The sequence below is a fragment of the Crocodylus porosus genome, unplaced genomic scaffold (genome assembly GCF_001723895.1).
Source record: "Crocodylus porosus isolate Cpor-Errol unplaced genomic scaffold, CroPor_comp1, whole genome shotgun sequence".
Lineage (NCBI taxonomy): Eukaryota > Metazoa > Chordata > Crocodylia > Crocodylidae > Crocodylus > Crocodylus porosus.
The window spans coordinates 29,363,363-29,379,380 of record NW_017728951.1 but is presented as its reverse complement, the minus strand read 5'-3'; the positions used below and the strand labels follow the sequence as shown (position 1 = coordinate 29,379,380).

The window sequence follows — 16,018 nt, the reverse complement described above, 5'->3', positions numbered from 1 at the left end:
GTTTGCCTGCATTTTAAATACTCCTGTCCCTTACTATAATAAGTGGGGTTTTACCTAATAAATGCCTTCACATACCCAAATACTTGGGTAGATCTAAAATTGATTGCTTAATGTGATTTTTATTTTAATATGGGTATACAAAAATTTCTATCTTATTATAGTTGTTTTTCACTCTGTATCTACTTTTACCTGTGAGAAATTATTTTCATGCTGTTCCATTGTAGACATTCTCCAAGAATCTACCACTGACTGACAAGCTTCGTTAAGCAGGCATAGGAAATTTAAGAATGCTTCACAAAGGAAGGAAAGGCTTCCTTCTTTAAACAGATTTTGTTGTGCTTGCCTGTTGTCCAGACAATGCAATACATACAATAACATAATAGTAATAAACATCAAACATTGGGAAGGTAGATGTGTTGCTAGTGTGGTCATAATAAGCACAATGGACAGAGGCTTTTTTTTATTCCAGGTACATGTGCTTTTATTTAATAAAGACTGAACTTGTATACACGATTTGAAAATATATTTTTTTCCTGAGCTATCTATATACAAAATTAACTGTAAAAGTAGTCTGTTAAAGTCTGTAAAGTAGAAGAAATTTGGGATTGGAGATGGTTGCTTAAATGTTTCTATGTTGAAAAAGTGATGAAATTGTTTGGTAGGCTGCTTACCTTCTGGTAGCTATCATAAATATACCCAGCCAGAATTCAAGATTGACGTTTATAACCTTGTTAATAGACCAAGCTGTTATGTTCCATAGTTTGAGAGAGCACCAATCCAGATTCAGTACTTTAAATCTTGGTTCAGATTTATCTCTAGTTATGTTTTGTGAGGGGGAGGGGGGAAGGCAAAAAAGTATTAAAGTTTTGATTTGGCTTTCACCTTGATGGTAATACATGGTTCTCTATCTTGTAACAGTGTTACATGTTTGCATTTAGTCCTGTTGTAAAGTTGCATTAGTGAAGAGCAAAACTGCTGAAATTTTAAACATTATAGTAGATGTAAAAGTAAATCATGTTTAAGAAATATCAGTTGTTATTTTCTTCTGGTTTAAAAACATTTTGAAAACCAAATTGCTAATGTATTTTAAGCAAGAAACGTTTGTTTTGCCACTTCTGCTCTTAAGCTTTCTAAGTTTTCTCATTTGTTTTTGTAGATGAAATCACTGCCAGCTTTCGTAGGTTTGGACCTCTTGTGGTGGACTGGCCTCACAAAGCTGAAAGCAAATCATATTTTCCACCAAAAGGTAATTAGCTTAAAATACATCTACACAGGGTGTTCTGGAACAAGCAAACTCCAGCTACATGGTAGCCCATTAAAAAAAACTTTCGCTGTTTAAGATGGTGGCAATCTCTTTTCTAAAGGTATCCACTGTATATCGAAGGCGAGAACTCAGTACATTTAACAGTACGTTTTGTGTTAGAGGGAGGTGGGGAGTGCAATGATGGGAGGGATGTCCCCTTGTTTTCTAACAGTGAAGAGAGTAAGCCTTGAGCTCATTTCAGTTGGATTCTGTGCTAGTGGAAGTTTGTTTTCCAGAACGTTGTAGGAATTTTGGCTTTATTCTAGGTTTGTTTAGAACAAGGGTTGCAAAATGTTCACCAGCAAAGTGCTCCATGCACTTCGTAACTCTACATGTGTAAAAACAGCAAAGAAACTAATGTAACTAAGACTTTCACATTCTTAAAGCTTTTGAACCAGTGTTATTTAGATTTGTTTTGGATTGAAGGGAAAAAAATTGGGGAAGTTGCTTGGCTAATACACTCCTTCCCTCATTGCATACTATCCACTTTCTACATTTTTTTTTTTTTTTTAACTTTTATGCAGCGTACTTTCTCTAGGCAGTCAAATTTCCATTACCACATGTGGCTTGGCAGTTCAACCACTGTCTGAAAGTAGTACAGAACTAATCAATATTTATGGCATTTGTATTTGACAACTTCCCATTTCTTCTGGCACGAAAAATTCTCAATTGTTCTTTAAGGCAAGGAGGGCAGCAGTTAGGCAGAACAGTCTACTGTTTAGCCGCTAAGCTAATGATCCTACCATTCTAGATTAGCAAACAGCTGCATTTTGTCGAAAAGTTTTTCAAGACCTTTAGTGCCAGGTAGCTTTGTTGCAACAGATGTTGCTTGTAAATCCCATTTTAGGGCATTTCAGTCTTAAAAGAAAACTTTTTTATTAGTGGTTGTTATGAAGCATCTGCTTTTGGACAAATGAGATGAAATAGACATGCCTTTGACTGTAGTTCCTAAAAGTTATAACCTGCCTTTATCATGTGATGTTCAGATTGTTTTAGATTCTTTCCAGTTGTAGCTTCTGTACATTATACTTGACCTGGTATCTTCTAAGCCAGGGCGGGCAATCATTTCAGGTGGAGGGCTGCTTGCCCAGTTTTTGGCAGGCTGTCGAGGGCCACATGGGTAGCTCCACCCCTTGACAAGTGCCCCACCCTCTGGTTACCATCTTGGGACCAATGTCCCAATGTCTTGGGACTGATGTCTCAGGGTCAGCACTGGTAGGGCCTAAAGCGGGGCACAGGCTGGCAGGGGTCTGTGGAGACGAGCTGGGCTGTACCAGCAGGGAGAAGGGAGAGCTGGGACAGCTCCATAGAGCCCCTGCCAGCTGGTACCCCATGTTCCTGCCACCCTGCTCTGGGCCCCGCTGGCATTGGCCCCAGGACACTGGCGTGGGTCCTGTGCTCCTGCTGGCTCCTGTACGTGCTCACTCCCAGTGCCTCCCAGCCCTGCAGTACAGGCGGGGGGGCAGTACACAGTCCTGACTCCCTGCTCCCTGGCAGGGAAGGAGCTGGTGCTGAGTGCAGAGAAAAGTGGCCCCTCCCCTACCCCATGGCTGGTGGTCCCTGCTGAAGGTGCTTGTAGCCCACGTGGGGCTGTCTGGAGCAGGCACAGGCAGCCCCACATGGGCTGCGAGTAGCTGCAGTGTGGGGCGCCAGCCATGGGGCAAGCAAGGGGCCACTTTTAACCATACTCAGCACTAGCTTGTAACCTTACCCTGCTGCCAGCTTGGGCCCCACACCATCTTCGGGCTTGCTCATCAGGGCTGTGCATGGTGACAGCAGCTGCAGCCCACCAGCTTGCCATGCTGGACAGTTTGCTGCTGCTGCTGCCGCCCACCCGGAGCTCACGCGCTGGGCTCCCCACAGGTGGTGGTAGCAAATACTGCCTGGTGCAGCAAGTGGAGGGTCCACAGCATCAGTTGCCATGTGCAGCCCTGACAGGCAAGCCTGGAGCTGGCATGGGGTCAAGGCTGGCTGGGGGGCCAGGTTACAAGGTGGTGCTGTGAGCGGCTGCAGCGCAGGGCACCAGCCACGGGGTGGGTGAGGGTCCGCTTTCTTCCACACTGGGAAGGAGCCCGGGAAAAAGCTGAGCACAGGGCGGGGGAGGGGGGGGCACGGCCCCTCACCTGCCCCGTGCCCGGTGCTCCCTGATGCAGCTGCTTGCAGCCCATGTGGGGCTGTCTGAAGCAGGCGCAGGCAACTCCAGGTGGGCTGTAAGCTGCTGCAGCGTGGGGCACTGGCCACAGGGCAGGCAAAGGGCTGCTTTTTCCCGCCTCCCGTGTTCAGCACCACCTTGTAACCCAGCCCCACAGCCAGCCTGGTCTCCGCCCCCCCCCCGCTTGCCATGCTGGGCAGCCTTTGCCACTGCCGCCTGCTTTTCCCTGGGCTCCTTCCTTGCCCGGGGTCCTCTCCTACCCTCCCCCCTTCCCCCTTACCTGCGGTTCTGGCATGGGGCAGCCATGTGGTCTCAGGCTGGGGGGGTGGGGCCAAGCGGGCCTTGCTGTTGTGGGAGCCCACCAGGCTTCCCCTGGGTCCTACTGCCTTTGGTTCCTGTCACTTTTGGCAGGAACCAATAGCAGATAAGTATTGTAAATTTTTAGGGGCCCCATGGGCCAAACAGAATGGCCATATTTTGTCACCCCTGTTCTAGGCCTCTAAAAGCTTTATATTTTTCTGTTACGTTTTGCATAACAAACTAAAAATGCATATTAACATGAACATTTATTAGTTATTATCATATACAGTCTATATTGTAGAAGGCTAAACCCATCTGCTATCCAACCTGTAAAAATGTTTTGAATACGGTGTATTTTAGCAGAAGACAAGGGGAATGCAGTCTCTCTTCTATTTCTGTCATGATTCTAATATTGGAAACAGCTTTCAAAGCTGCTGCCAGTTGCCCAGAATGTCTGTCTTAAAGTGCTAAACAACAGTCGATCCCAACTGTTTCAGATTTATTTTTAACTTGCTTCTTAGCTATCAGTCAGGACTTCAGCATCATACCTCCAGCTGCTTATCTTTAGGAGATACTTGCAGTCAGGTTAAGCTTGATCAGATACATTTGATTGCAATATATATGAGATCATAATTTATCTGGAGGGAATCTTATTACTTGGAGTTAATCTGTGAAGCTTGTGCAAGACTCATCGTTTTCCTCACTTTTTAAAACTATATCTTTGATATTTTTACTGCCAGTGATTTTCCTTTAACGACTGCTTTGAATTGTCTGGAATGGGACCTTAAGACATTGTTGGAGCTAAAACACTAGATCTTTAGTTCTCTGAGATTTCTGTAAGTTTGAAGGGTGTTGCTTTAAAAAAACAAACAAAAACACACACAACTCGGCTTTTCAGAAATCATGCCTGGGTGTGTACTAAATGTGGCGAGACCAATTTTTGCTCAAAGGTTAACTCGCCAGATCAAACACCTCCCACATCCCCTTCCAGTAATCTTCCCCCCACCCTCTTCTGTCTTGGTATTTTGAAGCTTGTGTTAGTACTCTTTTTTTTTTTTTAATATTGAAGATGTATATGCTTGTATAGTTTTCAAACTCAGAGTATCCTCAAAGGATGTGTTTAAACCCCTTGAAATAAAACCAGTGAAATAAAGTACAAAAACAAATCAATATGTTAGTTTCTGTTAGTAAAAGGATAGGATATTCTATAAGTTTCTGCATTTAATACAGTCTGTCAGCATTAGCTGAGACATTGCCCTGTTGTCTTAGCATAGCTTACTTTACCATACTTCCAGTTTCAAAAAAGAAGACACCTTTTGTGTGTGTGTGTGTGTTTTCGGGGTGGGGGGGGATATATGATTGCCCAGGGGTGGTGATATGCCAGTGCCCTGCCCCTGACTCCCTGCCAGCCCCTGACCCACAGTATCCTTGGCCCTTTACTCGCAGCCTGTAGCCCCACCCCATCTTTGCTGATGCCCCTCACTCTGGACCCACAGTCCCTTCCTTTCCCCCTTTTCCCCCATCAGCAAGAGCAAGGGCACTAACCCCAATGCTGCTGGCCAAGCCACACAACTCCCTGCTGCCCTTGGAGGGCCCCCCAACCCTCTTCCTCTGCTGGAGGGGCAGGCGCCTCCCCTGCCTTGCTGCAGCCTCAGTGTCCAGACGGCTTCTCCCAGTGCCAGCAGGCACTTGCCTCCCCCATCACACACACTTCCCCTCCCACGCATGCACACAGCCCCCCAGATGGTCCTCGAGCCCACCCCTGCTTTCCGATGGACTTACCTGCATCCAGCTGCAAGGGCTGCTCCCACCACTCTGCTTGGCTGCATGCTAGCTGTGAGTGAGCATATGCAGATGCACATGGTGCCCCTTGCCTCCAATTGCCCTTCCCCTTGTATCCCCAGCACCAAGCAGCTCCTTGCTAGAGCAAGCTGGGATGTGCTAGGAAAAACTTCAGTGCTGAGCAGACCAAAATCCTGGACATTTGTTGATATTTAAAAAAAAACACAAAAAACCCCCCTGCCTGGATGGAGATAAGAGGACATGTCTGGGAAAATCTGGACATATGGTAACCCTAGCTTGGACGATGACTATGTTTTCCTAATAATGGCCTTACTTATTCCAGTCTTACTATAGTGTCAGAAGCCAGGGGACTCCTAACTGAACTCATTAACTTTGAACCTGCAACAAAGTTAATGATTTTTTGTGAAAGGTTCAGGTGATGCAGTAGGCAAGGCTGTCTAACTTTCAGGCATCTGGGCATAGCATATCCTGTGAGGGGCTATATGAGGTGTAGGCTGCAGACCTGAAGTCTGCTTTCTGCATGGATAGTTCTCCTTTCAGGCTACAAGGGCAGCCTGCTTCCCTTCCTAACCCCCTCTCCATAGTACAGGCAGTCCAGCTCCCCATTGCATGCATAGCCCCACCACATGTTTCACACACTTGCAAAGGAAGGCAGCCCAGCTCCTTCCTTTGTCATAAACACCATGAACAACCCAGCTCCCTCCCCTGGCAAGTGTGCAGCATGCTGGCCCTGCCTGCTCCACGTCCTCCTGCTGTGCTGCATTGCACTGCCCCTGGGAGCTGGGAAGGAAGTAGAAGCTGAAGGAGTTAGGGGGAGTCTAAGGAACCTGGATGTCACAGCAGGAGCAATGGTGTGTGTGGGAAGTGGTAACTGGGAAGGAGCCTGCAGGCTGTATGCTAACCCTTGGGAGCCACATGCAGCCTGCACGCTGCTTGTTGGACAGTAAGGCTGTATGAAGCTTCAGTAGCTAATTCAATTTGGAGGAGATTCTGCCTGATTTGGAGACTGAATCTGAATTGAATCAGGAGACCAACTAAAAGCTCCAGCTCTATTCGGAAAAGATTCATGGCCAAATCTCTGAATCGGCTAAATTAAACAGGCAGCTGACAGCTGTCTTCAGCTGGTAAGTCTATTGAGGTTGGGGGAGGTGGGAGTGAAGGATTGGGGCTAGGGCTGGGGCTGGGACAAGCTGCCCAGCCGTGGTGGAGGGGCACAGGATGCGAGCGTGGCAGTGCTGGGAGCAGGGGCTCTGTGCTGCTGCTGTCTGACCAGTCGGGGTGCAGGGGTGGGATGCGGCTTGCTCCAGGCAGAAGGGGACAAGTGGCAGGAGGTCATAGCCCCTGCTCCCAGCACTGCTGCACCTGCATCCTGTCCCCCCTGTGCTGGCTGGCAAACAGCGGCAGGACAGAACCCCTGTTCCCAGTGCTGATGTGAGCGTGGCAGTGCTGGGAGCAGGGGCTATGCCCTGCTGCCACCTGGAGTGAACCATGCCTGCATTTCACCCCCTCCCCACCCCCGCATTGGCTGGGCAAGTGGTAGCCAGGGCATGGCCTCAGCAGCTCCCCCTGCCAGGGCAGAGGCAAACACAGCTGGAGGAGCCATGGGAGAAACCCCCATGGCTTTCCAGCCTCCTGGCACCTAAAAAACAAAACAAAACCCCTCACTCACCACCTCTGGTAGTACTGGTTGGGGCCTCTGAGGGCTCACGGCAGTGGAGGATTGCCTCCCTGCTTGGCACCTGCGTAGCAGTTGCTTCATGGCATGGTTGCAGCATGGCTCTCTGCAGGACATCATATGCTGCCTGGGAGCTGGGGCAGCTCCAAATGTCAGCTGGAGCCTGGCATCGCTGAGCCCCAGCGACCTCAGCTCCCAGACAGCATGCAGTACCTTGGCAAACCATGCTGCACCCACGCCATGGGGCAGCTGCTGCGTGGGTGTGGCGATCACTGCTGCCCCCCACTACCATATGCTGTGCAGGGGGAGGCTCTGCCATGAGCGCCCAGAGGCCTCGATCATTGCTGCCAGAGCCAGTGAGTGCGGGGCTTGTTTTTTAAACTGCCGGGATGCTGGGGCCAAGTGGTAATCCATCTGGGGTGGGACAGGGGAGTGGCACGGGGATGGGGGGAGAGATCAGGGTGCAGGGGCTGCATGGGGGTCTGCCATGTGGCCCCAGAGCCGCCACTGCCTCTGCTACTGCTGGTGAGATCCTGCAGCTGCCTAGCTATGCTTGCCTCTCCCTGGCTGATCCGAATCACTAAATTTCTCTGAATTGGTGCCAGATCTTCTGAAGCTGATTTGGCCAAATCGAATCACTGTCCTCCAAATTGGCCGAATCCAAATCGAATACTTTCCTATTCACACAGGCGTATTGGACAACTCTGCATTAAGGGAAGCATGTAAGTACTTGTACAGAACTGATGCTAGAGTCTAGTGTATAGTCAACATAGACTACTGACAGTCCTGTGAAAGCAAATTATTAGGCCATGTTCACGCTACAGAATTCATCCTTCATGGAGATGGCAACAGAAGCTTTTAGTGTAGGCACAGTTAAACTGGGAAATCTCTGCCATTGCCAGTGTAATTTTGTTTTAGTGGTGGAGAAGGGTGTTTAAAAATACTTTTTACAAGATGTTGATTTAGCTGCCAGAGCTGCAGCTACACTACTAATAATATTTGTGGTATTTTATACATAGATACTGTACCAGCAAAGTGTGCCTAGGGTACAAAAGACATTAGTAGTAAAAAGCTACAGAAACCTTTTGCTTTGACCTGTACCACCAGAGGTGGAACTGAAAGGATTAGTTAAAAAAAAAAAAAAAAGAGAGAGAGAAAGTATACTGTCCAGTGCCACGAAATGCTGCTTGTAACCATCTGCAGATAATTGTCTAAATCAATAAAGGAACAGGTTGCTGGCTTTAAAGTGGTTTAGCCATCAAATCCATACTTAAAATCTATGGATATTCTTAAAATAAAGTAAAAAAAAAAAAAAATCTAAATAATACCCAATGTATCTTTATAGCGTACATCTTTTGTTCTCAGTAAATGCAGTATCTGGATTGTTGGGGAAGGGAGGTAGTGGTGGTACACAGCTGTTTTGTTGCTAAATGTGTAGATTGTGCACTTGAACAAGAAAAGCTGTTAGCAGCTGACAATGTATGCAAGAGGCTGCTATTTCTAGTCGCTAACATGTCCAAATTATTGCTTTATTATGACATTTTTCCCCTTTGTGTGCTGAAATAGTGCTGTGCGTTTTATCAGTGCCATCCATGAGGTGAATTAAATGCTTAGCCTTTGAATAAAGCCTAATTATTACTGTTGCCTGAAGATTCTTTGGATGACTTGCATGCTTGGGCATCTGTTTGAATATGTTTCTAAAAGTACTGGCAAAATTAAAAATGCCATGTGCTAGTCCTGGGTAAGCAGATGCCCAGTCAATAGCATGTATATTTGGCTTTTACCACAGAGTTTGAGGGATGGAATGTGGCTTGTGGTTAATAGGGTTTTTGAGGACCTTTTGAGGTTTCAAATAATAATGAAAGGTTAACTAACTATGGTCTATTCATCTTAGACCTGCAAATCTATTATTATGCAAAAATAAGACACCTAAATTGAGCAATGTTTGCCATTTAAACATAATACTTAACACAAAATGTAGATGAAAAAATGTTAAGCAGATGGTTTCAACTGTTTTAAAAGTTATGTTTGTAATACCAGATTTTAAGCTCGAAAGTAGGCTTCTCTCACTGGTCTTCCTGGCCAGTAATTTTTTTCCTGGAGATTAAAATGGTTGGAAAATTAAAATGGCCACAATGAACTGCTCTGGCCTATTCTAGGAAGGTGTACTGAAGACAAAGGAGAGGAGAATGATGTTAGACTTCCTCAGTTTTCTATTTGCAAGGAGAAGAGGTTGGAAAGGATGTCATTCAGGGACTCAAAACAACAGAGTTGGGGAGCTGGGGCTAATAGAGAAATGGAAAAAGGTTTTGAAACTCCATCAGATTTAACCAGCATGGGACTGTAGATGAAATGGATGGAAGTTGCTCTGGGTTTCTCCATCTCTTTGAGGTTTTTCCTAGCACCTCGGTCTCATCACTCCTACTGTAGTCCCCCAGTTACTCTACAGTGCTTCTGAGAAGTTTGGGTGAAATTAGATACTTTACCTCTTGCTACGGCTCTAATGTGTGCAGTACCATTTTTTTCACTAGAGGCATGAAGTGCCACAAAGGAGCATAGTGAAGTAATCATCTTACTTTATTTACTAAACAAAGGAGATTGAGGTAATAGGAGTGCATGCCTGTTAAAATCCAGGAGGTCATTGATCTGTATTCTTTGATTATCTGTATTATATACAGTATAACAGGAATTATAGAAAATGATTTTTGTTACATGGGAATAACAATGAACTCAATGATATGCAAATATTTCTTAATATCTTGTAATGAACCTTAAGCAAATGCTGTCAACTTCAGTCTGTATTTTTTTTTAACTTAAAGCACTTGAAGATTGGAACTTCTTACTGCTCATCTGGGATGCTTCCCCCCACCCCATTTGAGCATCAGAGCTTGCAATGTTGTTTTTCTGGTGCACACTTGAACACTGCATCTGTTTATACTTAGCAGAACACTGTCATCAGTATCTATTTGTGCACAACTTAAACACTACTATCCAAATGTAGCTTGCAGAGCATCAGGCAGACAAGCTGCAATACAAAGTCAAGCTTTGTATAGCTTAGCTTTGTCTCTAGATTTTAGAATTCCTGGATTCTCTGCCTGATGTAATCTGTTATAAGGAACTAGACTTTTTGACCTTTTTATACCATTAAATCCTCAAGTGTAGCATAAATCCCTAGTTAAATCACTCTTAAAAACTTTTTAAAAGCTTAGTGATTTATAACAACATTGTAGTGACTGGGTTGATTGACTAGAGTGGAAACTGATGTCCTCTGTTTAGAGATACATTACTGGTAACAGCAGTGCAAGTTCTTCTTGTTAACTTTGTACACAGATTCCACTGTAGTTGTGTACATGAGTCCAGAATCCTTTAGTCAGCAGTGTATCCTAGGGCTGTGCAGTGTATGTTAGGGCTGGGTCTTGCCCATGGAGCCCTGTCATCTGGCCTGCAATGCTGCCTGTTCATTTCCAGTAATCTGGCACTGGATGCACATGACATATGGTTAGTCTGCAGCATGTGCTGCATATAGTGCCTGTGCTAGACAAGTTCTGCACACTAGATTCTGGGGCTAGTCTGGGTTGGGCCCACACACTGGCTGCCTGTGCTCCATCCAGTGTACAGGGGTGTGCTGGTGCAGATGCCACATGCCATATGTGCCTTGGGGTGGCCCTGTTCACCACATGTCTGGGTGGCTGGGGCCCACGCATGCTGTGTGCTGTGCATGGGCTGCCGGTCCAGAGAACATGCTGCCTGTGGTGCCTGTGCTGGATCCAGAGCTGGTCTGGATCTGGCCCTGTGTGCTAGATCCAATGTAGGGGGCTGGTCCAGTGTAGGTGCCATATGCAGTGTGTGCCTTGTACTGGTACTGTGTGCTGTGCGTAGGTCCAGTCTGATATGTGCTGCATGTGGTGTGTGGGGGTGCAGCCATGGGAGGCAGACCAGTCTGTGGGCCCAGTCTGGGCTGCACACTGGCTGTCTGTCATCTGGTCCAGTGATTAACCCCTTCCCTCCCCAGTACACCCCTGCATCCTATATGCTGCCATATGGTGTAGAGCAACCTCAGCAGTAACTTGGTTCCTCTTCACCACACATGGTAGCAAGCTGGTGATTACAGCATGCATTTTCTTCCCAATAGCTTTTATAACTGTTAGCATAGTTAGCTTAAAAACTGCTGTGATTATTTCAATGTAGTACTAAGCTGTAGCTCTGATTATGGGGAGCAAACATATCCTGCTATACTTGCTATGAATGATGTTTCAAAGGGTTTGTTTCCTCAGGGGAATCTTTCAACCCTAAAAGTGTGCTGTTTGTTGCTTTTTTCTGAGTGCATATAAAGGATGTATGGTTCCCGTTTTAGAATTATTTGATAAAAAATATCTTATACAGGTTATGTGTGACACTAAGTGGAGGTTCACTCTTCAGAGCAGTCCCTTCCTGTGTCAGTTCATTCAACACAGAGGAGGTATCTGTGTTTTTCATAGTTAACAGGTTCTGCTATCATCAGTTGAGTCTGACCTTTCAGGCTGAGCTTCATAGCTCCATGAGGGTCAACAAAATGTCAGACTAGCAGTAATTCACCTAAAGGGGCAGGCCACCCATTCTATCCTATTTGAATTATTGGCTGATTTTGAGATCAGTCAAATTGGCTGATCAAAATTGAGCATCAAAAGGATGTTCAAAAAGTTTTGGAGCTGGTTCTCTAAGCTAGGTTTCAGCATTAATTGTGACAAGTCTGCACTCGTCCATATTTGGAACAGTCCTGAATTTTTACTGTCAAGGGTTGTCCTTTTAAAGACTGGCTTGAATCTTGTATGGAACAGCACCTGATTCAACATCAGTGTCCATTCCTTGAGAGTTTCCTCAGTGCATCATATTTCTAAGCTTTTGTCTTTCTGTGCATCACTGAGACTACCCAAGATTACTGGGTCACATGGTGGCTAGTACTTATGTGATGCTGTATGCAAGATGGTACCTCTGGCCACTTTAGAGCTGGCTGAGGATGGACTCTAAGCAACGTAGAGTTACCTGTCTGTAGAAGTCTGTCAGAATTCTCTTGCAGTGAATGGAGTGTTTGCCAAGGTATTTTTACTTCAGTCTTCACTTCCCTCAGCTTTAGTTTATAAATGCCTTGAAAATGGACTTGTGGATCTCTCTTCAGTATCAAGGCACTCCTGATCAGATCCTGGTTGTACACAAATGATCAGGATAGTTCATTTATCCTGCACATGTTTCCTGTCACAAGCAGCCAGACTCACTCCTGTAATCAGAGCCAGCTGTGGGCTTTCTGTACCTCTTCTAGTCTGTCTTCAGTACTGGATAATGAGAAATGTGAGAATCCTTTTTTCAAAATTTGGGCATGAAAGCCAAAATATTTAATTGAAATATTTTAGGACCAAAGCTAGAGAAACTTTTAAACTTGCTGACATGAACACCAAAAATTAATTCAGCAGGAGTTGGCCCCAGGAGCTGGAGAGCTACTTTAATTTGATTCTTTCTTTTATAACCATTTTGCATGCTTATGATTTTCAAAACAGAATAACTGATGTATTTGTGGAAAATCTATAACAGGAAACTGGAAAAGGAAATGCTGTTATTTGGGAGTATAATGAAACTTGGAGCTAGTCATTAGAGCAGTGATGATCCAGTTCTAGTAGTAGGGTACAAATCTTAACAACTTATATGGAATTCAATAAATTTTATTAAAGGGATTGATTATATGATGTGATACCTATAAGAGTAGGGAACTAGTTATGTCACATTGGAGGTCCTTTCTAGTCCTGTGGCCCTAAAATAAGTGCTTGGCCACTTCCCATATTTGGAAAATATTTATTTAAAAAAAAATTTTTTTTGAATTAATCTGTTTTTAAATTAAAGTAAATACTGAACACTGACTTTTATCCTGAGCTGAAGTTAAATGTTAAATTTATGTTCTGGAACAAAATACTATTGGTTACTGATAGTTCAAAATTTGTAGTAATTTACTTAATTTTTTTTCCTGTAGAAAATCTATTCAAGTGAATTTCAGGACAAATTTATTATTTATCACTGGTACTTTTGCCTATATTCCTCCCAATTAATTTTGCTTTTCCTTGATTATTGATACTTAAATTTACTTCCTTAACTTCCCTTTTAATGCTAGATTTTTTTGTTCAAATATTTACAACCTAATGTATTGGTACATGCCCTTGTCTCGAATTCCTACTTTTTTTCTTCACTTATGATGTAGATAGTCTGCAGAAAACCTAGGATTAAATAGGAGAGGAGGCATCTGACATTAAGGATGCACTATTTTTAGCTTCAGCAAAGGTCAGTAAAGTCATTCTTAATAGAGATATCCCAAAAGCATACTTTGATGTTGCTTTTGAACATGTGCCTGTAATGGCAGGATGGACTTTTGTAACTTATTTCAAATTAGTGAAACTTGTATTAAGGGAGAAGTAGATAACAAATTTAGATGGAACTTTCATCCACTACTGAAGATCAGCAGTGACAGAGATTTAAAGTTTGTAAAGTAATTGTGGGCTGCAGCAATATAAGGGAGGGGATTGAGGGCATTAGCAAAGGTTTGGGGCCTACACAAGGAGGCTTAGAAGATAAATTAGGGATGCCTTTCACTGGGAAATAACCAGTTCAGAGACCTCTTCTCTATCCTCATCCTAACCAATAGAAGCTATAAGTGCTCCAGGCAGAAACAGCTGATTCTCTTAATTTACCTATGGATTACAGCTCACTGCAATATTCCTGAATGTTTCTTTCTTTCTTTTTTTAACCTTTTTTATGAGCCTTTTTACTCGCAGTAAAATCAGCTCTGAATCATCATCTTGTGTAATCCAGCATTTACAGCCTGAAGTCATAATTTGTACATTGTCATGCAGTGTTCCATATAAAGTACCAAACTCCCCCTTTTTAACTGTAAAAGTACATTACCAGGGAAGTTTGCAGTGTAGTGATGGAGGATAGATCCTAGAATGACAGCATATTCAACCTGTCTGTGGGTGGTTCAGGTCCCTTAACCTTTGGGCGAAATGTCGCTTTCTTACCAGAAACTGCCAGTGTATAGGTATTCATTCAGTTTCTTGATTTTTTTTTTTTACTGCTTCAATACATTTAACAAATACAGTTCTTGCACTGTTAAAAATCCCATCTATGTGAATTGTATGATTGCTGATTGATGTGACTAGTAATGTAGTAGTGTAAGAATGGCAAAGCAAGTTGTATAACACACTGAGAATTTTTTGGCTTTTGTTTTATCTTCTAATTCTAATTAATATCAGCTGTGGTTCATGTTACAGTTCAAAGTCTGAAGCTTTAAAATGGCTGTGACCTTTGTAAGAGGAGACATGCATATGAACTTGCTGTTGCAATGCTTTTAAATAGTATAGAAGCCAAAAGTCTGATATCTAAAAGGTTCATCTGCTTTATGGAGCGTTCCACACTAAAACTGTATTTAAGGTGATTTTACATCTATACTGCAATTAAAGGCTGGAAACAGTTGCTGTCAAAGGGAGTGGAGTGCAGAGAAGTGTGTGTGTGGTATTTATGCATTTTTATATGAACATTTTATTTATAAATAAGAAATGAAAAAATGTTGGGAGCTGCTTACGTGCAGGCCTGGTATCTTTTGATTACCAAAAGACTGGTAAGCCTCTGACCCATGCTTATGTTCAAATGGTTAAAAGCTCAACATTTTTATTTTACTCTCTACAGGAAATAGCTTGGCTCCTGAATTTTCTTGATATACACCTAATCTCTTTTATATTGCTAATTAGAGTCAGGAATTCTATTTTACATACTTCGTAGGGTTCAGGATATTTGGTATATTGGTTTAAAGCTGCTTCTTTTTCTTTCCTTCTCTTGCTGTCCTTTAATTGTGGTGCACCTCTTACATGTATGAATTCCATATAGTTCAGGGCTTAAGTTTTCTGCTTATGAAAAACATGGACTAATAGGAATCTAGCTGCAAATTATGAAGCTATTTTATGTTTTACATCTCATCTAACTTCTTATCTACCATTTTCTTAGACAAAGGAATCAGCTGACAGTGTAATACATTGCCACTTTAAACTTAGTCTGTTTAAAGGAATTGAGTTTTGCAGGCCTGACTAATACATAATTTCACTCTTCTACAGTAGCTAAAGTGAGATTACAGTTCTTTCTATTTTGAGGTTTCTTTAGCCTTTGATGTCTTTTGGAAATCCAGTAATAGCACTGCAACATTTAAGTAAGTCTGAAGATTTTTTAAATCATTTTGGATTCTGATTTTTAAAAAAATCAGTTTAATTTTTAAGTAGTCATTTCATCTTTGGATTTGGTAGTATATTTTATTCATTTTTCAAAGCATATTTTAATAAGATTACTAAAGGTGACTTTGAGCAATGACCTATTGTAATCATAATAACTACCTTAAAAATTTAGTTCAACCCTATTTATAAATGTTCATTTTATTGAGGATTGTGAAAGGAAATTGATATAAAAGTTTTAGTAATACAAGCAGTATTCCTGAATGTTGTTTACATAAAATTCATTTAACTAGCTCTGATAAATAACATTTTAAAATGCTTAATTTAAGGCTTCTTCATTCTATATATTCTTTTGCATTTTGCCCTGACTTTGAAGTAGTTCTTGCAGATGTCTAATCTAAACCTACTCTCCAATAACTTGTGTCCATTATTCCTTGTTGTGCCAGGGGGCACTAGGGGAAACTGTCTCCCCCAAACCCTTCTGGTCCCCCCTAGTGAGTTTTATAGACAGTCACCAGGTCCCCCCTCAGCCTTCTCTTGTGAAGGCT

The 16,018-nt window shown here is 43.2% G+C and overlaps 1 protein-coding gene across 7 annotated transcripts in view; it reads left to right on the top strand.

Moving 5' to 3' along the window:
* Positions 1-16,018, top strand: part of CPEB3 (cytoplasmic polyadenylation element binding protein 3) — a 175,493-nt gene that overhangs the window by 127,505 nt on the left and 31,970 nt on the right. For all 7 annotated transcript variants that reach the window (XM_019556094.1, XM_019556095.1, XM_019556098.1 and 4 more), the window contains one exon: positions 1,157-1,246. In XM_019556094.1, the coding sequence (XP_019411639.1) occupies positions 1,157-1,246 (90 nt within the window). The remainder of the gene's footprint in view (positions 1-1,156; positions 1,247-16,018) is intronic.